The sequence below is a fragment of the Lineus longissimus genome, chromosome 9 (assembly GCF_910592395.1).
Source record: "Lineus longissimus chromosome 9, tnLinLong1.2, whole genome shotgun sequence".
Classification (NCBI taxonomy): Eukaryota; Metazoa; Nemertea; class Pilidiophora; order Heteronemertea; family Lineidae; genus Lineus; species Lineus longissimus.
This window is the reverse complement of record NC_088316.1, coordinates 1,883,670-1,905,297: the sequence shown is the minus strand read 5'-3', so window position 1 is coordinate 1,905,297 and position 21,628 is coordinate 1,883,670. Positions and strand designations below refer to the sequence as shown.

The 21,628-nt window shown below is 40.3% G+C and overlaps 1 protein-coding gene and 1 long non-coding RNA gene across 10 annotated transcripts in view; one reads left to right on the top strand and one right to left on the bottom strand.

Annotated features, from left to right (window-relative positions):
• The first annotated feature begins 903 nt into the window (after nucleotides 1–903).
• On the top strand, nucleotides 904–7,034 carry LOC135493163 (uncharacterized). 2 transcript variants are annotated; one of them, XR_010448202.1, is made up of 4 exons: nucleotides 904–922; nucleotides 3,779–3,806; nucleotides 6,472–6,576; nucleotides 7,002–7,034. It is a non-coding gene; the product is annotated as an uncharacterized LOC135493163 (long non-coding RNA). The 2 variants fall into 2 exon arrangements; XR_010448203.1 differs by lacking the exon at nucleotides 904–922 and adding an exon at nucleotides 3,324–3,342.
• A 2,019-nt stretch (nucleotides 7,035–9,053) lies between these two features.
• LOC135493162 (thymosin beta-like) overlaps nucleotides 9,054–21,628 on the bottom strand; it is a 32,329-nt gene continuing 19,754 nt past the window's right edge. For 5 of the 8 annotated variants that reach the window (XM_064780173.1, XM_064780180.1, XM_064780177.1 and 2 more), the window contains 5 exons: nucleotides 20,176–20,286; nucleotides 19,171–19,281; nucleotides 13,056–13,163; nucleotides 11,920–12,033; nucleotides 9,054–11,786 (listed from right to left, as the gene is read on the bottom strand). In XM_064780173.1, coding sequence (XP_064636243.1) covers nucleotides 11,758–11,786; nucleotides 11,920–12,033; nucleotides 13,056–13,163; nucleotides 19,171–19,281; nucleotides 20,176–20,286 — 473 coding nt within the window. In that variant the 3' untranslated portion in view covers nucleotides 9,054–11,757. Of the gene's footprint in view, nucleotides 11,787–11,919; nucleotides 12,034–13,055; nucleotides 13,164–17,660; nucleotides 17,769–19,170; nucleotides 19,282–20,175; nucleotides 20,287–21,628 lie in introns of all 8 variants that reach the window. The other 3 variants (XM_064780178.1, XM_064780179.1, XM_064780182.1) reach the window with 3 other exon arrangements.

The following is a 21,628-nucleotide window of genomic DNA, read 5'->3' as shown; positions in this document are numbered from 1 at the left end:
TCATTGCAGTTTTACAGTGACCGCATACTTAAATCTGAGCCAAATCCTTCTTCTTCTTCTTAGTTCTTCTTCTAAGTTCTTCTTTCATCAAAGGCTTGGATCCAACTATGGCGCTAAGGGCAATACTGATTATTTTCTTCGATCACTCACTGGACGGTCCAGTCATTTAGTCAGCCATACACGAAGGGCGTGGTTCGTTGTACCATTCCTATAGTCCCATCCTGAGGAAATCAGAAGCGAACATTAACCCCTGTTCCTCAGGATGTATAGGCTATAGTCCGCGCTGGTCCATCAATGACGTTAACGCTGAAATAGAACCCTCCTTGGTTGTATCAAATCTCCTTGAGACCAATACCTTAACCAATACTAACTTGCTTTAGAAGTGGCGGGAGCCTGTATTGGCCACAAAGCGAGACATCCTTAATACACTACCCCTCTCTCATATATTTTCAAGACGAAGGAGTGAAGAAGTCCTTGATCTCAGGAAGTCCGGCCGTCGACGTCCGCATGCCTTATTTAATTACACTCCGGACGCAGTGGACCGGCCTCGTCCTGTCACCCGGTACATCGAGGAAGGACAATCAGGATGACGAAAGAACTGCACAGGAGTCTACATTCCTTCAGCTTGTTTATGGACTTGTTTTCACTGATGATAGTCTTTTTGTCAGAGTCTTTGATTACAAAAGCGTCACAATCTTCGGCCCTGACCGCTCAATCTGATATCAAGAAAAAACTTCGGTTGCATATTATTCGCGAGGCCTAAAAAGCTCTATTATAGAGCGTGATCGAACGGCGGCGCTGGTGGTTCATTCATCAATGGATCTGTCACTACGCCTGCGCGATCCGCCCTATAAAAGTCTGATCAATAGGTTGGGCTGCATTTCAGCTCATTGCGAACAGAGCCTGGACGAAGGAGTTTACAGTGAGTACAATTTTCTTTGTGTCGGATTAATAATTTACTCGTGGAATATATTGTAAAATTTGGTAAAGTATTGCTATACACCATATGCAATCTGAAGCAAATAATTTCGTTTTGTCTCTGGAATAATGTTGGGCAAATTTATGTCTCTTTGTGAGGGCACAACCGGGCCACAGATCGCCATATATAATGTTGTGGGGATATTTTGTCGTCTGCTAGTCAAAGTATCCCCAGTTTGAGCCACAGTCGCTCTCTGTCCACTCCCATGCTTCTGTCTTCTCTAAAATTGAATGTCCCAGCCTTTATGTGTTGTTGTCTTCCTCCTCCTAACTGCAGCTGTCGCAAGTCTTACCATCCTACGGCCCAGTCGAGGGCAGGCCGTATAGGCCTACTGGGCGTTTCTAACAGATGATTGCCATGACAATACAGAGCTAGGGCATATAAATTAGCGCACGGCAAATCTCTTTGGGTATCTTCTGGGTATCTTCTCGAGAAATGTCTGACATCTTCGCGAAGCATGCAGACGACAAAGGCTAAAAAGGGTGGGGCACAACATGGCGGAACCCGGAAGCATAGCTGATGTATTTATGATGAATGTTCTGCTTATTATTAAATACATTAGGACTTCGTATAGGCCTAGATTTATTGTATACATCAGCCACCTTTTACTGAAGTAGTCAACCAATGTCATTCTTCAACAAGAAGCTATTGCGAACAACAAACTGTCCTTACAACTACCATTTTTATGAATCCAAACATAAGAAACACCAGACGACAGCTGTTTTGCTAGTTGTTTTCATAGTTGACACACAGTTCGATCTTTTTAAATAAAACCTTTCAGCATGAGGACGGGACAAAAAAGATTTTGCACACAACCTATAGATAATGCCTTTATTTTGACTGTTTACCAATAGGCCACTTCCATCCATCGTGACCAGCTGCTTTGGTCCTTGAGAGATCGCGACTATATACCCAACCTGATTTTGACATTCTAGGCGTCAAAAGAAAATATGTGTTTAGCGCATACAGTGGAAAATAACATTCATAAAGCCCAGCACGGTGTCACAGATTCGACCCAATTTCCACAATGAAAACGCAAATTACAGTTATTTTGCACGACAAAAGTGCATTATCAACTCTGTCGTAGGCTCCTGAGGTAGTTTGTTCTTCATTCTAACCATGGTCTCCTATGGAAAGGGACATGGCCGATACCACTGTCTAGTGAGTGTAGGCTTCAATTTCCTCCTTATTTCGTCCCGGATGTTTCGGCGCCTGCCAGATAAGTGACGTCATATAGGATGCATCTCTGACTCAATAGTCAATATCTGACCCAGACCACACTAATACACTAATGTATGCCTTTTGGCGAACTCTTTAATAAACAGACTGGCCTGGCTGAGTTGCGGCGCATTACATATATCCCGGTGAAATGAACGTGACTAAGGGAGTTGGGGGACATCTCAAATAAGATTTATTATTTCAATGTAGAGTTTTTAGCACGTCAGAATTCTTCAATGTTTTCGATGACGGCACCTGACCAATGACACATTATAAAACCGGGCTTAAGTATCATAGCGACAGCCAACCTGAAGTCCGTCGCAGGCGGGAGTTGGCAGGGTAAGGCAGGGTGACGTTTTAGGTCCCGGTGTTCTTTGGATGTTCTGCACCTAAAGTTCAGTCCGCTTTGAAGGGGATGGGGGCGGGGGCAGCAGTATTCGTTCAGTTTCCCAACGCTTTGTTACAGACAGCTTGAAATTCTATTTATACTTTATTTAATCAGAGGCTTTATTTCTACCCTTCGTGAAAAACGTGAAGGTACGATTTAGGAACTCGGCATCGAGGTCGGACATTTAAATTGATGAGTGAGATTCTCTCTTTTGTGTGAGAGTTGAGTTTGACTATATTTTATTCGGTCAATTAGTTTCATTGATTCTGACTTCACTGAGGACCCAAGTTGTCCTTTCACGGGGTTAAATAATGAAGAAGATAATGTATTTATTAACAAGAAAACACCTAGTCTTAATTAGAAATAAGTAATCAGTTGGGGGTGGTTTAAGTTAAGTTGAGAATTTTCTGAATTTTCTGAACTTGTGTTTTCCACATGTTCGCAGCTGTTGCGCTGACCCAGGATAGTTGTTGCCATTTGGGAATCGCCGGGACAATAGGCCTGGGTCGCAGATGCCTGATTGTATAAGGGCCAAAATGTTCTTCCGTGGCTTGGTCGTGACGATTACTTGGCAGTTCCTGATTGGTCATTTATGACGAGTCAGGGTCATCCTGTTCAACGACGCATTAAGGAAGGGGTGCGCCCTGACCCGGGACACTCGCTTGCGGGCTTCAGTTTCAATACCACAAATTTACGTTCCATGCATCTCGGATAGATCGGTTCTCAAAATCAAATCCTCATAAACATCCGTTTAAAAGTAAGTCCACATTTTGAAACGTACACGGCGCATTATTTTTAAGTTGTACCAACGTAAACTTTCTCACAAAAATACTCGTATAATTCCTCAGATATTGACTTCTCGATTTCTTCGATTCCGATATCGATTCTACCTGGACGTGGCCCTGTGTGATCTTCCATCGGCACACTGCAGGTCAAGATCTACGGCCTCGTGGGAAGGCTCCCTCATCACCGAAGGTTGGTATCTGTGGATGATCCGAATCGAACGAATTCTTATTCGGATCATGACCGATATCAGTGCTTGGTGATATGGTTGCAGAGTTTGTGTGGGTGTGTTTTATGAGCTGTCCAAAGGCTTTCTATGGGAGGATGTTTTTCCTAAGACTTGATTAGTCATTCAACTAAATCATCTGTTTACTGGCCATATAAACATATATTTCTCTCTCTCTTTACAGGTCTTCATACCACTCACGAAATAAACAGGTATGTTAAGGGATTACTTCCACTTCCCAGCCCTTATTACACTTCTTCACTCGGCAACACTTGAAGTTTATTTAACTTCAGCTCTGGTTCATCACAGATACCATATTTAAAGGCACTCTATATAGGTAGCACTGAGCAAGTATGGATTACTTGGTAGCAGCTGGGAAGGCAAGATAAAGTTACACGAAGTAGCCAATAGGGGTCTCTCCCACCTTACAGTACGTTTATTCACACTTGTAAAAGGAATACTTTTCGTGCGGAATCTTACTGTGCATAGGCCTATTAGTCACCTGAATATGGCCAATCAACCCCCTGCTCCTGCCCAGAGTCCCCCTTTAAAATGTGGTCTTATCCTGTATGGTGAAATAGTTTTGAATGGTCAAGGATGAAGTTCTAAGGAACAAAGGATTTTGTTTTGGACTCTTAATCTTGGGAGGGATTGAAGGGCATGAGTCTTCATGCACCAGGCCTTGGTACCATTCAATGGGGACAGACTTGATCTTTAATAGATCCAAATAAATGTTCTGATGAATCTAACCTAATTTGGGTCATGCAAGTGCACTTTTCTTTTGAGTTTGGACAACACATTACAACACAAGCATTCCTTGCATGCTTTCTCACAATTGAGTTAAAGTGGTTGGTCTTCCCAACAACTAGCTCCAGGAAAATAGAAATGCAGTAATACACAATGCCAGTCCAGTTATCATGCATGTAACTTTGCTGAAACTGAGTACAGTGGAACTTCCCTTAGTGGACACCTCTCTATTAAGGACACCCTCTCTATTAAGGACACTAGTTTTGGTCCCAAATTGGGTGTTTCCATTCAATTTGACCTCTCTTATTAGGGTAACTTAGTAATTCCCAGTCATTGGATGATCAGTATGGGGTTGGGATAGCATTCCTGGAATGTCAGATTATCAAGGGTTAATAATGTGCCATGTGCCACCAACAGCAGACTTCTGTCGCTATTCAGATTACGAGTGGTCGAGAACAATGCAGTCTGGCTGCAACTTATCTCAAATAAGAAATGTCTGCGTTATCAGAATAGTTTCGAGATGACTCGTTGCGGCCAGACGGAAGCAAACAAGATTGGGTACTAAAAATAGATGGAATTTAAAAATGTTCCCAAATTGTCACAACAACATGGTCAGCTGTTCTACTGTATGTAATTTGCATAAGTTTAAGACCATCTGTCAATTTGGCCATTTTCCAAATTTCGCTGGATTTTGTTCACAATATGGAAGTACAGTAGAACCTCCCTTAGCGGACACCTCTCTATTAAGAAAACCTATCTATCAAGGACACTAGTTTTGGTCCCAAACTGGTTGTTTCCATCTCTTTAATCAGGACACCACTCTATTAAGGACAGCACTTGTCAGTCCCGTGGGTGTCCTTTATAGAGAGGTTCAACTGCATTCAAATACACTTTAGTATTTTTCATATCCCAAATAAAAACTTCGGAATTAAATTTTATTTTGTTAAACCTGTGCCAAAAGAAACCAGTCATTTACAATCCTGCAATTCTTAGGTGGCAGCCGTCAATGGGTTTCCCAATCCACTTATCAAAGGCCCTACACTCCTAACTTACTCACCCACTTTCAGTTCCACCAAATACCTAACATCAGAATTTCAAAAGCGCCTTATCCGTTGTTACCAACATACATAAAATCCATTATGTAATCAAACTCAGTTCTGTACACACCACCACTTAGTCGTACAATGTATAAACAGTGATGTATATGTCAATGTTGGAGAATTCTATGGCTCAATAAGATGAGCCATTCAGCTCCACTCTGCCAATTCTCATACATGTGCAGTGGAACCTCTGTTAGAGGACACCTCTCTATTAAGGACAACCTCTCTATTAAGGACAACCTCTCTATTAAGGACAACCTCTCTATTAAGGACAACCTCTCTATTAAGGACACTAGTTTTGGTCCCAAATTGGTTGTTTCCATTCAATTTAACCTCTCTTATCAGGACACCTCTCTATTAAGGACAGCACTTGTCTGTCCTGAGGGTGTCCTTAATAGAGAGGTTCTACTGTACATAAACCTTTTTTTTTACATAAATGTGGCAGAGTCTTTCAGGTTCCACACTACTTATTGTTTCGCCTTTAACCAGTACTATAAGTAACCAGTAACTAAAACCAGATACATCGACGAGACAAACACATGACTGGAAATGAACTGGGTGATTATTGTCAGTGATCGATCGATCGAGCATTGATCCCTTCAGTTTATTGATTTGTTGATGACGGCGAATTATCAGTTTATGGACAAACTGTGATCAATTATTGGTTAGGGAATCGCGGTTGTTGAGATAATTGACTTCATTTTGGGGGAAAAGGAAATCTTTGCAAGTTCTAATTATAACTGCAGCCGTCAGGTTCTCCTGAAATGCTGGTGCCAATTTGACAACATTATTTTGCAATTTAAACAATTTCAATTTAACCCTTTAGGTCTTCTCTTAAAGGGACAACTTGGCCACGAGATGTGTTGGTTTCTCACGCAAAAATGGCTCCGTCACTTCCCCAAACAGGATCATGACAAAATCCTTACACAGCAATAAACACTTTACCATCTGTATTCCAACATTGAACATGTATTTGTGAAGCATGATTGATTGATTTTTAAACATTATCCTCATCTTCCTGTCATTACAGCCATCATGTCTGACAAACCTGACGTATCTGAAGTTGCATCTTTCGATAAGAGCAAGCTGAAGAAGACCGAGACCCAGGAAAAGAACCCTTTACCAACAAAAGAAAGTAAGTTGTGCCACCCTGCTGGAGAATTGATTCCCAGCTTGCCGAGAATCTGGCAGGCCTTCCAACTTGCCCAGCCGGCCTGTTCTGGGGAAGGAGAAAGTTTTTCAAGAATGTTGGGAACAACTTGGAAACTGTAGTTGAAGTCTTTCATCAGAAACGTTTGTGCAGCATCAATGACCAATTGCTAATGGAAATTAAAAATTTGATGATTTAATGCAGATAAATAAATGTATCATTTTCTAAGACAAAAGCAGCATCCCCGAAACTTCACCCTATCTACTCAACAAAGTTATATTATCCCTGGCTTGTACAGTACAATGTTTTAGTTTGTCAGTGACCTTGACCTTGAACTCAACCTTGACCCCTTTGGTTTCTTTCCCCGAATCTGTTTCGTGACTTTGACTCCTACGATTGTTTCCTTTCAGCAATTGAACAAGAGAAGCAGGCGTGAGGCGCCCTCTACGGATGCCAACTGTATATTTAACATGTAAACAAAGATATTCATCAACATCGCCGGGATGGCACTTTTAACTCCCTCGGGAATGCTTCTTGCCAGCAATGAATTCAGACCATCGCCCAGATATGTTTGTGGTTGACCTTGTTTACCATGGTCAATTCCTAGGTTAAACCAACCAATATTAACGCATTTCATCAAGATTAAGTTGACCTTGATTTAACTCATTAAAATTGGTTAGTTTGGCCTTTTAGCGTGCTCAAAATGTCTGGGCTTAGAGGATTTCTGAATTTGGAAAGGACTTCAGGATTGGACTTCAATATCGGATGTACCTTCAGTCAAATGGATGGTCAACACCATAACACCAATGGATGCTCTGTATTAACACCAATGGATTGGGAACACCAAAGAGAAGCCCCTTCACGAATAACACTGCATTTGGTTCGCTGCTGCAATTGCCGATTATGTAAAAGATTTCATGACCGAACATTCCGCGCCGAGGATATTTTGTAGTGAAGCTAGATCTGATTTGGACCTGGGGGAGCTAAAAGTTGCCTTCAAAGTTTTCCAGCACACAGATGTCACAGAGTTACAACGACTGATTTTCTCTCTGAATGAATTAAAAAAGTGCATGTAGGCAGTTCTTTTGGAGGGCTTTGCAATGATGAGTTTTACGGTTCTTTCATTTTGGAAAATTTCTTGTTGTACATTCGCTAAAAGGGTCAAGGGGGTCAAGGGTCAGATGTTTAGGCACGTGCACATATGTTTCGTAAGCTTCTAGAAAAACTTGTCCCCAGTGGTTAAATCACCCTGGATTCAAGGTTGGGTGACGGCACTTCAAGCGTTGAATCTATCCATCTTGTCTCTCAGAGTTGTTTTCTTATTGGAGCCAAGAAAAAGTCGGCAATGTTGATTCTTTGTCAATCAGATTACCCAGGGTTCTTCGAAGCCAATTAAAAACAACAAATTAAAGCTGATGAGGTTTTTAGAAAGATTAAATAAGTTTCAATATAATTTTTTTTCTAAAATCTAAACCGAGTAAGAAAAGGTTTGTAATAATAAAACACTTTTGTTGCCTTTAAAATAAAAGTGACAGAATTCAAGATTCAACATGTTTGGCCTGGGCTGTCGGTTGGGAGTCCAATTGGGCATGGACCAGTAGGAGAACATGACTGAATTCCATGAAAATCACCATGTTTCTTTTTTACTGCATATATTGTACTTTGTTATGTAAGAATTAATGAAAATAACAAATACAAAATATTCATACTAAATATGTGATTTTGTTGTCTCTGGTGCTATTAAGGACAGACATTCTGTGGTGACGTGTTCAAGTTGGTTCAGAGGCAGAAGGAAAACAGGCCATTGTTTTACCTGAAATAGGCAGATGTGGAAATGACCTGTTTCAACTGGCTTAAACACTTTTAGACACAGTTCAGCAGAACTTTCCTAAGTGGACACCTCTCTATTCAGGACTTCATTTGGTTCCTCGTCTTCCTGTAATACAACCAATACTACATTGGCCAATCCTAAAAATCAAAGAAGTTTCGTGGAGCTCGATGTCACATCTGTACAGCAGGCATGTGAACTTCGTTGCAGACAAGTCACCCTGAAGCTGATCACACACATGGACGACCTGTGTCCACATTTTCATTGCAAAAAACTACCATTGTCACATGCCAAATGCCAAATGGAACAAAGTCAAAGTTGGCCAATGCTTTTATGTTCTGGTCTTTTTCATAGCCATGGCCATCCATGCATGAGGAGGACCGGTCATAGCCCAATTCCATATGATCCAACCATTCCACTACATTAGTACAGTGCACGGGGCTATGTGTATGGGCACCAGTGGACTACCAGATCAATAAGATCAAGGAAGACTTTGACCGTACAGAGTGGGGCAATAAAAATGCAAATTGAGAATCTATGAATGCAAACTCTGTTCTCACATTGGTTGTGTTCACAAATCCAGCAAAAATGTCTGCAAGTGTACGGGATAAATAAATAAGACTAACTCGAGATATTTACCAATTAAATACATGTTTATTCAAGATGTCTTACATTATATGCAAACCAGAAGCACAATTTGTCGGTTTCCTTCAACATTTTGGGATGGGAGGGAGTAAAAAATCGATTTTCCAACAAAATATCTAGTTAATTTAAAAACACTTGAATTATCATGTTGAATTATCATGGACCAAGTAACTGAGAATCTATTTTTTGTTGCAAAACGAAGATGAAAAAAGATTTTCCAACTGAAACACCACTTGAAGTATGCATCATGAGCAGTACAATTTGTAACACTGACTTTTTATCTTTCGATTTTAGTGTAAAGTTGGCTGAGGAAATCTTATGTGCTATTTATGATCATTTTCCAAAGTAGAAAAGCCATACACCTCTTGAAATAGTCTTGTAAACAGGGTGACCTAATACCTGGTAAACGGGTTGGTCAATTTCTCACAAAGGCATGAAGAGGAACCACAATGATGAGGTCTATTTTCCATGCACTCAAGGAAATCTTCCTGATTCCAGATAATTGGTGTTTATCCGAGTGGAAAAATATGGGTGTAAATGTAAAGATTTTATCAATGGTGCATTTACGCTTTTTAGGATATGCATTCATACGTTTGGGACATCCATTGATAATCAGTTTATTGTGAAATCTTGCAGAAATAAAGGCGGCGCACTTTGAAGATATTTGTCATTTTCCTCAGATGACACTGTCACTGCTCGTCCTGAAGAGCTCGCATGGATGTGCATAAAACCTGACCCAGTTAACCTACTTACGTTCAAGCTTATTTGGCACAGCAACTCTTTGAAGGCATTTCAAAGAAGCTAGCAGTTGATCTGTTACAATAATCATCAACGTCATTTCTCTACTATAAATATAATCAAGAAGGACTTCCACCGAAACTTAAAACACAGGCAGTACCCTCTCATTTCACTATAGCACATTTCCTATGATTGAACACGCTGGAAACTTTCACAAAACGATGTATTTACAATTCCTAATATCAAAATTACTAACTAAGATCAGCTGAGACCAGGATTTTAAAAGGTTCCATTCGACTGGGTCCTCCCCAACTGACACTTTATTCAGTGATAGAAAGTTCTTTACTGAAGCGGCAACGAATGGATCAGTGTTGGACACAGCAAAACAATCCATGAATTTTGAAAAACTGACCCTCAAAAATTGGAAATCCTGGACCCACTCGAATATTATGTGAGTTATGAAAAGACAACACTCATCTGTACAAGATGCGAATTAAGTACGGTGAAAGAACACTTTGCCGTTTAGCTCATTTGCAAAATAGTGGATATGAAGATTTCAAGCTCCAAGATAGGTGTTAAAAGGAACACAGCTCGGTTAAGATCTCAGCAGAACCACTTTGCTGACCTGGCAAAAGATAGACACTGATATATCCTGGTGATCTGTGAACCAGGGATCAGCCAGGTCAGCACTAAGTACAGTATTTTTGGTGTAAATGTGTGAAGGATTTGCCTTTACCTGGTTGACAAAGTATGGTCAAACAGCATATACAAATGGGTCAAAGGGCAACACAAATGGGCCAAATGGCAATACAAATGGGTCAAATGGCAACACAAATGGATCAAAGGGCAACACAAATGGATCAAATGGCAATACAAATGGGTCAACCAGCAATACAAATGGATCAAATGGCAAAGTGACTTTGAGTGGTTTCAGTGAATACAAAAGTACACAAAACAGCACCTGAATTTTTTCAATTACTTCAAAAAGATATTCGAAACATAGGTACCTCATCACAAAATAAAGGTCAATACTTTAAATAAATAGGGCAGACAACTGACGCACTGAAAAAGTTTAATGAAAACAATTGGGGTATTTAATCGAAGATGAACATATGATTTTTACGCTAAAGTAGGTAGAGGCACCATTGTGCTTTGAAAACTGGCGGACAGTTCCTTTCAGGAAACGTTACAACACTGCGGATCTGACTCAGCACCTCATTTTAAAAGACTGTAAACAGAGGATAAGTAATATTGTTTTATAGTTAGCTTTTCAGATGGGTTTAACTTTCCAGATAGCACCTCACTAGCACATTATAAACTAAAGACATGAGAAAACACCAGCCAGCCACCAAGGCACTGACGCCATCATAATGTGGGAGGAGAAACACCTCGTCACCAAAAAATTGGTCCAACTATTCCAGTTTTGGACCCAGCTGCAAGACACTTAAATAAATTGCACTTTCTTTGACTCAATCACATTTAAGATGGAAATAAACAGGCTCACCAGAGTTTGGCAAGAATGAGAAACCGACATGAAAATTGACCAGGGAACCATAGAAACTGTACGAATCACGCCAATGGGGTTAACTCCTGACTTCCCAAGAAGGTAGGTGACATTTCTCTGCCTTGCTAGATTTCTAAGAGCACATCTCCATGCATTAGCTTCCTCTCAAGTTCAAGGTCTTTCCGTCTGGAAGGTCAAGGTCATTACTTTCCTTCTGGAAGGTCAAGGTTAGAAATCCCCAAGGTCGGTCTTCACAAATATATCGCAATAATGGCACTACAGGCTATATGAATGTATGAACGTATCCAAAAACCTAAGTAAACCTTGAACCCAGCGTGACTGGTCAACCTGGGACCTAGGTTATAATATGACTACATGCAATAATGGTCATGATTGCTTTCCTACTTCTCGTGTACAATGCATAGTTGCCATCGCCGCGGTTTCGGATGATTTACGATGACGCTTTCTCTTGGGCGATAACTGAAATGACGAGAATGAGGAGAAAATGTGTTAATACAGGGTGCCTCAAAAAACACCAGTATTTTATTGCTTTTACAAGAAATGTGTATCGAAACACAAGACGAGATAGTTCATACAGTAGTACTTTGCTCACCTTCCTTAGTTGGCAATGTATTCTTTTCCTGCGTTTCTGAATGTTTGAGTTGATCGGGAGTGAATCCTTCAATACCCTTCATCACGCCCTGCTGGACCTTCTCGGTCTTTATTGCTAAAAAGAGAACACACATGAAGTAGAAAGATACATTTGGACCATCTCTGACGAGGTTGAGTCAGGACTTACCATCTTGCAACGTCATTGCAAAAATTTACTCACATCATTGTCACATTTTTACCTTGAATAATGTCATTACGGACGTGGCGACAAAATGAGTTCTGTGTCATAATCATGAGTCCAGACTTTACGTTTCAAGCAAAGTACTTCGTCACTATCGACAATCAAAGCAATGACCAACCAATTACATTATGACAAAACAACAGAAATGATTTTAGACAGAAATTGACAGTATCAATAGCCTGCTGTAGCACTGATGGTGATGATACAAAAAGGTACCATGAAGCATGGTTCGCTAAAAGCAGTATCATCTTATAGCAGCTGTATCAATTACCAGTTTGCCGTAGCATTTCCAGCTGATATGAAAACAGCCGTTACGCCAGAACCATCTGAGGACTTTTTTCTTGGCCACTTCCTTGTGCGAGACTCTTTCAACATCAAGGTAATCCATTACGACAAAACAACAACATGCCGAGCAAACAACATGAAAACGCAATCGACAAATTACAAAAAATCTCTTTATTGTTAAAAAAATGATATGAAGTCAAACTATTATAGTGAGGTCCTGATTTTCTAGTGTTCCCCAGCTATATCTATCTATGGAAGAGTACTTCTCTTAGTATTACTCATATAATCACAGAACAGTCTTCAACACAAATAAAAACACACCATGCAATTCAAGTAAAGAATAGAACCATACACATGTTTCAAAAGTAATCAAAACAAGGCTACAACAAGTACAGTGATGTCACAACATGCACGCATGTGACCACAAGCGCATGATGATCCAGAATCAATCAATCAATCTCCCAATCAATCGATTAAACATCACACCAACTGACAACACATCAAGAATACATTTTGTTGTCAGTTGCGGTGACGTTTTAGACCATCAACTTAGTGATCAACTATGATTGATTGATTGATTCTGGATATTCATGCGCGTGTATGTTACATACTATTCGCATCAGGGAGAGGATTTTTCTCCTGAGTTTCCGCATGTTTTAATGAAGGTGTGTGCTCGATGCCGTCCATCAGCTGTTGGTGTTGTTTTTCCTCCTTTATACCTGAAAGAGTTAAAGTCAAGGTCATGCAAAGGTCAACCTATAGTGTATGGAAAGGTCAAGGCCACTTGAAGGTCACACTGGATTAGTTAATAAGCAAGAACTGGGAAGAACAACAGTTAGGTATGATCAGACATGATTTAGTTTATCAGAAACATCCAGTAAATTTGTTATCACACAAGAAATGATGATTCAAGCTGTTAGTTTTAAGTCACACCGGATGCTAATATTTGCAAAACGTACTCTCAGCATCAGGAAGGACAATTTTTTCATGATATTCAACATGATGTTTTGGCTTGACATTTTCAGCGATTCCATTCATCAACTGTTGACGTTGCTTTTCTTCCCTAATGCCTGAAGGGTAAAGGTCAAGGATACACGAAGGTCAGAGTACAACAGAAAGGTCATGGTCACGAGAATTCAAGGTCATTCTGGGGCAAGGACACAACAAAGATTGAAAATATCATCAGCAGACTCTAAAGAAAGGAATAAGATCTAAAAAGTAGTAAATAAACACATTTTTCTTTGCTGAAACAAAATTTTAGATCAAGTGCAGATGAAAGCATGCTACCTACAGTGACGCCAACATAATTTCCAATTATTTTAAAAGCCTTATTGATTTGCAAGGTTCTGATAGACAATGTCTTCCCAAATAACGCGTAGAAATCAGTGGGAATCGCTTAGATCGAGCAGTTGCTTTTTGGGGCTGAAAAGTATGGTTATATCCATCAATGAATCCCACAGCCAAGCGGCAATAGGGGCGACCCTGTACAGTTGACTATGTGACACCATAGTTGTCTATCCTCAGCGAGGCGGATCAGATCTCTGGTCCTTTTTCCCATCCATTCCTTGACATCGTCCAACTTGGTCGGCCGCGTCTTTGGTTGCCTTCTTCTGTGCCCTGCAGGATGGTGTTCGCTAGGTTTCCCTTGGCTCTTGTCACGTGGTCGAACCACCTTCGCTTCCTCGTCTCAGCCACATGTGGCAGCCATTGTGCGGAACGATGTGATCTCTGATTTCAAGTATCAACACTTCAAGACTAAATCCTGTTGCGGCATCTGAGCCTTTTTAGGCAATTCATATTTCAACTCACATAAATCAAACTAATTTTCCCCTGATTCAGATTAAACATGATATGCAACTTGTCAATAACAGCTTCTGATCATCACTGAACATTTTCATTATCGAGGATGAATATAAGAAATGAATTGATTTTCTCCTTCATCGCATCTATGGCCTTTACTTTTGTATTGAGGTCTATATTGAGATGCGAAATACAGTCATTGATGTACATGTATATTAGCTTTGACTTTGCAAATAACATCGACATTCGATATTTGTGACATTTTGAAGAAATGAACACAACCATGTAACTGAATAAGTGCATTAATGATGAAAAGAAGGAAGTAACTGACTAAGTGGCTGAAGGAGGGGAAGTGTGCAGGCCTATCAGATACCATCAGGCATGTCTTATCAATTTATAGGCTTGTTTAATACTTAGTCTTTCACTATAGGACATGAGGCAATCAAAACTTCTAAATCTATACTCAACACTCAATACTTCCAGTGAGGTATGAATCTAAGGACTTCAAACTGACACACAAATCATATTTTGACTGCTTCTATATTTTGTACCAACTTAAGCGGTTAAGGTTGCAAAACCCTAACCGCTGCAGCCATACTGAGGTGCAGTGCAAAATACATGGAAAACGATTTAGCAATCGAGGTGTTTTAGAATAGTCCCGTATTGATATGCATAGTGGGTATACTCATTGACAAAGATGTTGCACTACAACAAAAGCTTTGAGACACCAGTCAACTTTCAGGTCATAACAATCATCATTTAAAAGCCAAGCCCATATTCCGAATCAAGGAAGAGACTTCTTCCAATCAGGATATATGCAGGCCTGTTACTAAACTAGGACAGTGATTTTCATGTAATTATACATACAGTAGACATAATGGCCATGAATTAACCAGGAAAATTATAACTGTAAATGGATACACATGTTTTGGCAATGTAGGGCATAGTTCAAGTGGCAAATCAGCCATTCCTAGACTCAAACTATAAATTTGATTCTAATCAAGAAGTGCAAGAGCATAACACTAGTTTCAGACAGAGCTGCAGTATAGTAGATGAGGGTGTAGCCTCATCCATCGGCCTGGTCCCCGTTTGTAATGATCTCTGATGGACATTCCCAATGAGTTTTACCACTTCATACTTTGGTATCAAGGGCAGGGCGCGGATTCAGCTGTTGCCACCACTGCCATGGCAGTTGGTGCCCTCGACATGGCCTTCAAGCCCTCTCAAATCCCTGTACCCAGGGCCAAAACGGCTCCAAAATGGATCCTCAAATAAGTTTTTGATTTGAGGTCAGCAAGGGAGGTGTCTGTGCAAAAGAACCTCCTTCAAACTCGATTTAAGGACTCTTTAATCAGCTTCAGGTTTGATCTTCAAAATGAAGGAGGAGGGAGGGATATTGCCACCAAAGAAATGACAACACTGTGACAAAACTGACCATTTGGCAGGCTTTCGACTAAAGTACACATGACAGACCTAGATATCACATTCATTATTTACTCTTCATCAACAGCCATGATCACCAAATGAAAATTTCATTCCATTTTCCCAATTTGCCCATCAAATCATAGGCCTTGATGTGCTGGCACTATTTACTCTGCATCCCCAGGGCCTGCAGGCAAACAATAGCTATTGACCAATCTATTACACCAGGCCCAGTTTCCTATTCATGATTCCGCAGCTGCCACTAGCAACATATGGTCCTACCCGCTGTTTGGAAATAGTTCTGTACTATTTCTAGATAAGCGACAAGATATAAGATTGCCTCACCAGGGTTGGGCCAGTGAGGTGATCAGCTGTTACTTGTGTACAAGTCTGGGGGAAGACTGGCCTCCCTGGCCCTGGGAGGCAACCAGTCTCGGGGAGAAACCTCCAAAATCAAACCGGCTTGTCTCACCTTGTCACCAGGCAACAGCTACGAGACTAGAAGCTGAAAATTCCCCCTCAAAAAAGAGTGAAGGCAGATTGACCGCTATCATGAAATCACACAATTTATCATGTGCGATGGAGAGAATTTAAACGCAAAACCTCACAACCCTAAGAAGGCAGGCCTATGTACTTTGATAAAACACCCATTTTCCTCCACCCAGCATACCCCCAAAAGTTTGTACAGGCAAGGTTTATGCATCAACACTTCTGGACAGATATGCCATTATTTTCTACTCTCGAATGACTCATACCATCCTATAGGCCTATTCAAATGAAGGTCGATTATGTTATTAACCGCATAATTCATATGTAACTGGTGCATGAGGTATCTGTTCGGTTAGATAATGATGAGCTAAGCGTGGCATTGGGCTTACAACAATAGGAGTAACAGGGACACAAATGAGCGCTGTGTACACTCTGATTGACCCTTACCCTTGACTGATGAATATAACCCACCCATCTTGCCAATCCTGCGGTGAAACAACAGAGCTAATTTAAAATGTTAAGGGTAGGTGGCGCCTCGGCAGTATCTATATTCCATATCCATTTTGTATTATGTCACAAGCTGTGACTATGCTGATGTCAAGACCTGTCTTCTCAGTGTCACACTGATCTCAAAGACAAAATTCCAGTTACAGAAAGAAAAAGAAATCAACAGAGGCAGATGCTGCACATATCTGCCGCTTATCACGCCAATTTATGTAAATGAGCTTTCTGGTGTCCCGGGAATATACCATGACAGCTGTGTGTACAAATAAAATGGACTGACATCGAATCGTAGAAAGTATTACTCTTCTCATGGCGTCATGGTTGAATACAGAATAATGTACTGGGTAAACACATCTATTTTTAGATCTAAACTTTCAATACCAAATATTTTGTAAACAACATAGAAAAAGAAATTAAAAACTGGCAAAACATTATGCAGGATACAATAAAACTAGAGCTCAAATAAAACAGAATTTACGACTGCCTCCATAGATTAAATATGCGCTGTAAAGTTCTGATGACTAATATGTAAGTCTTATGCACATGCAACGTTTTATGCGTATGTGATGTCAGTCTTCCCCGCCCCTCCCAAGCCAGAGGCAGGAGAGGAGAGGGTTAACTGATAGAAAGAAGAACACTCGGGAGAAAAAGTATAGAAAAAACACACCAAGAGAATTTAGACTAAAGTCTATAAATCATGCTGACAATCGGGCTAAGATCAAGTAGTATACACCTTTCCAGAAATGGGGTGCTGAGTGTCCAAAATAGTGATGTCATAAGGGGAAACTAGGCCTTATGGTGGAGGGACAAAGGAGATAGTCATGGTTGACCAACACACTTGAATGCCTTTGATGACGGACAAGGGGGAAAAAGTTAGTTCCAATGCGAGCCACCAATTTCTGGAAGCATGTATACATAGACACAAATCGAAAAAAGATTGATAAAACAAGGGCAAGAAAAAAGGAATTGAGGTGGCGGCCATTTTGGCAAACTGTACATACTGCCAGCATCAGGAAGGGGGTTTTTCTCCTGAGTTTCAGCGTGTTTTAAATGAGGCGTGTGCTCAATTCCGTCCATCAACTCTACGTGCCGTTTTTCTTCGTTTATGCCTGCATTAAGAAGCAAGTTCAAGGTCAAATACATTGGACAGTTCAAGGTCAGTATATAAAGGTCAAGGTCATAAACACTTAGGATTCCTCTTGCTTTCTCAAGTAACGGTTTTTCTTCCTTGTTGCCTGAAATGTCAAGGTCAAAACTTGCATAGGGTCAAGGACAAGGGGAATAGAAGCTGATGAGAGCCAGTGGGGATGAAAAGTAATTTCTGTATCACATTGAGGGGACTTCTTGTGTAATGTTAAATGCTTTTTCTTTTGTGACCTGAAGATGAGAAATGAATGTCAATTTGTGTGATGGCTTTAACGACAGGTGTCGTTTTGATCCGGATGATTCATGAATCCTCATGGCCAGCCTGGATCTGATTGAGTATACTGGTAAATCAGCTGACAGATATTGCGAATCTCACTGGATGGAAAGTGATGCTTTCCCTTCTGACATTTGCAAGAAGTGTCACAATTATGACAATTAGAAGCTAGCTTTTTTTCTACACGAACTCACTTTCCCAATAAACATTTGCAAGAAGAGTCACTAATATGACAATTAGAAGCTATCTATTCTTTCTCTATAATGCAAGAAGTGTCACTCTTTTGACAAGTAGAAGCCATCCCTTTTTCAACGCAACTGTGTCTGGAAGCACGAACGCATCTTTAAAAGTTACACAGCAGAATTCTGTAAACGTGGAAATATTCGAGGTTTTCGTGAAATTGCAAATTTAGCATACTTCTCATTAGCGTTTTGAAAACCATGCAGAAGAAATTTCAATTAGATTTTCTTTTTCATGGCCATTTATTTTCACGATTATCTGTAAATGCGAAAAATGCAAAAATAAAATCCACAGAAATATTTCCCGATTTTCAGTATTCCACTTGTTTCTATGTGTAGGTATAGGTATCAGAATGTAAACAGTTATAATGCTCTAATAAGCTATTCATATTGTATTTCACACCTCTCTGGACAAAAACTAAATAGGTAGAATTATGTGCATAATTCATTAACAATGACAATAATTTGGTTCAAAAACCATAAAGCTAAGAATTTTGACATTGATGAACTGTGCATGGACAAGTCAATTAAAGGTCTCTACCCACATCAGCATTCTACGGTGCAATTTGTGATTGCACATTCAAAATCCTCAGGTAAAGGATTTGAGCCAAAAGGTCACAAGTCGGCCATGAATGCCTGTTGAGGAGTGTTGATCACAGTGCTAAATTCTCATGTGGGTAGAAGCAATTTTGGCACAGAAAAGTGTGAAGGACATTAAATTCTACAATTCTGGTTAAATTCTAATACAATTGTTCTTGATTCCACGGTCAGTTGGCTGCAGTCACCTAAGAGTGAATCACCGGTGATCACAGCCAACCATGCATGGAACAAAATACACAAACAATGACATACTTTGATCGTCTGGTAGTACAACCTTTTCCTGTGTTTCAACATGTTTTAGCGAAACATTTGGATGTTCGATCTTGTGGAGATGAGCCGAGTGGCGTTGTTCGGCCTGGACAGCTGTAAAAGGATACAGTATGCAAGTCACATTTACATATACGGGTTTCCATGGAGTCTGGAAGAGAGATAATGTGAGAGATGGCTCGGGAAAATCTTATTAGCACCTTCACCCCAGATAATCAGTTCCCCAGATTGCCAGGAATCAGACAGGCCTTCCAGCTTGCTGAGCTGGCCTGTCCTGGGAAAGGAAAATAAGTCGTACCTACATGACCCAAGGGTTTTTTATGGACAATTTCTCAAAATTTGTTGTGAGGTTGAAATATTTGGCCAAATAATGGGAGGGGGCCCTGGTGTGCCACTGGTTATGACAATTTTCCAGAAGACCAAAAGACATGGCTGAACTTGGACACAGAAATTTCTGAGATGAGGCAAGTCAACTTTTACAGTCATCGGTGCAGCAATATAAAATCCATTGGCATACTATTTACAGTTTCTGCAATACTTACATCACCACAGGATTGGTCATTAAGACAGATACTGGAGTCATTAATGGCATCCAATTGTCATTAGCAAATAAGAAACAGGGCTCATTAGGGAAAAATCAACTGGACACTATCAGAATAAGATACTGTAATGGTCAAAAGAAACCTTCCTGGGGTTTGCAATTATCTATGTGACAGCACCCCAGCTATTCAGGCCTCCAAACTGACACACAATACCATTCTGGCGAGCCGCCGATGTTCAATTTTATTTGCACCCATTGAAGATTTTTCAATATTACTTCTGACCAATGTGAAAATCAGTTATCAATGAGTGTTTATTCCACATAGTCCCAAAACGGAAAGGAAAAGCAACCTGATTTCCTGAAAAGATAAGAATCAGTTAGTATCCTACTGAAGCCTTAGCAATAGTTAGAATCGAACACTGAAGCCAGCATATTGCTACATCACATACTTTCTTCATCAGGAAGAACATTCTTGACAACAGTCTTCGTATGCCTTAGTTGCACATCATGCCTCTCAATACCCTTTAAGTGGGCTTCATGATGGTGTTCCTCTGCTAGCACTGAAAATTTAATACAGGGTTAACCAATAACAAAAAAGATCCAGAATAATAACTGTTAAAGGGGTACACCATTCGTATATACTTTTGGCTCAGGAAAATAGAAATGCAGTTATACACAATGGCGTAGTGCAGTTATTATGCATGCAAATCTGTTGAAACTTGGTATGCATAGCATTTATATATATGATGTTGTTGAAACTTAGCAGTCACCTCTATTAGAGGGACACCATCTCTATTAAGGATGCTGATTTTGGTCCCAAATTGATCCATTCAATTCAATTTGGCCTCTCTAATCAGGACACCTCCTTATAAAGGACAGCATTCAGTCCCGAGGGTAACCTGATTAGAGAGGTTACTATACATGTACTGCCATTTTATACTTTGCTAATCAGAACACCTCCTTATTTAGGACAGCATTCTTCAGTCCTTAGGGTGAATTGATTAGAGAGGTTTACTGCACTCTCGTAGTATATCTACTTCATCCAGGACAAACAGAAGAAGATAGGGCCTACTCAAATCGTATTTACCACATTCACATACATGCACCCAACAACATTATTCTGAATGGCCCGTCATTCAATTTTGGAAGCCAGTCATTTATTTTGGATCAAGGCAAAACCATCCAAACATAGAAGATAGGCCAATGACCTCACATTGTTGGGCTCCTGACAAGATTTGACGAAGTGAAAAATGTCATTATACCAAAACATTCTGTGTCTAACTCACAATGGACGCCTTTGTCACTTTGTCCTCCAACGAACAAGAAGAGAAAGCATTTTATTGGGTGTTGACCTCATGAACTGAAAAACATGAGCCCGCCTGCTATGACATGAATGACAACTTTAAACCTATAACCAAGCCATTGCAAATTGTTATCAAACATATCAGCAGTGCTGATCATATTCAGTAGCATTATATGGCAATGCTCGAATGATTTTAACCCTTTGTGCTCAAAAACTATTTTCAATCAGGCTGACCTAAGAAAGGGTTGGGTCAACTTGAAATATATTTCTCGGCTAGAAACTCCCCATCTCAGTCTAATTCTTCCCTTCATGTACATGTACTTCAGATTAGAAATCACCTGTATGCGTGGCGCTATGGGTCAATGATCCTTATCATTCTGTTTGGACACTTCTCCATACGGCCTGGCTATTCAAGACAAAATTGGCATTAACCTTGACCAGGCAACCGTAACTTAGCATTAGCATTAGCGCTCGCCTAATGTCAATGGGCTTAACTTTTAAGGGTTGACCCTAGGTACCACCAGTTTGGCCAGAACTTCAAATCCATTTTGAACTCATTCAAAACACAGTAAATGTGACCCGCTCTACCAAAACTAGGC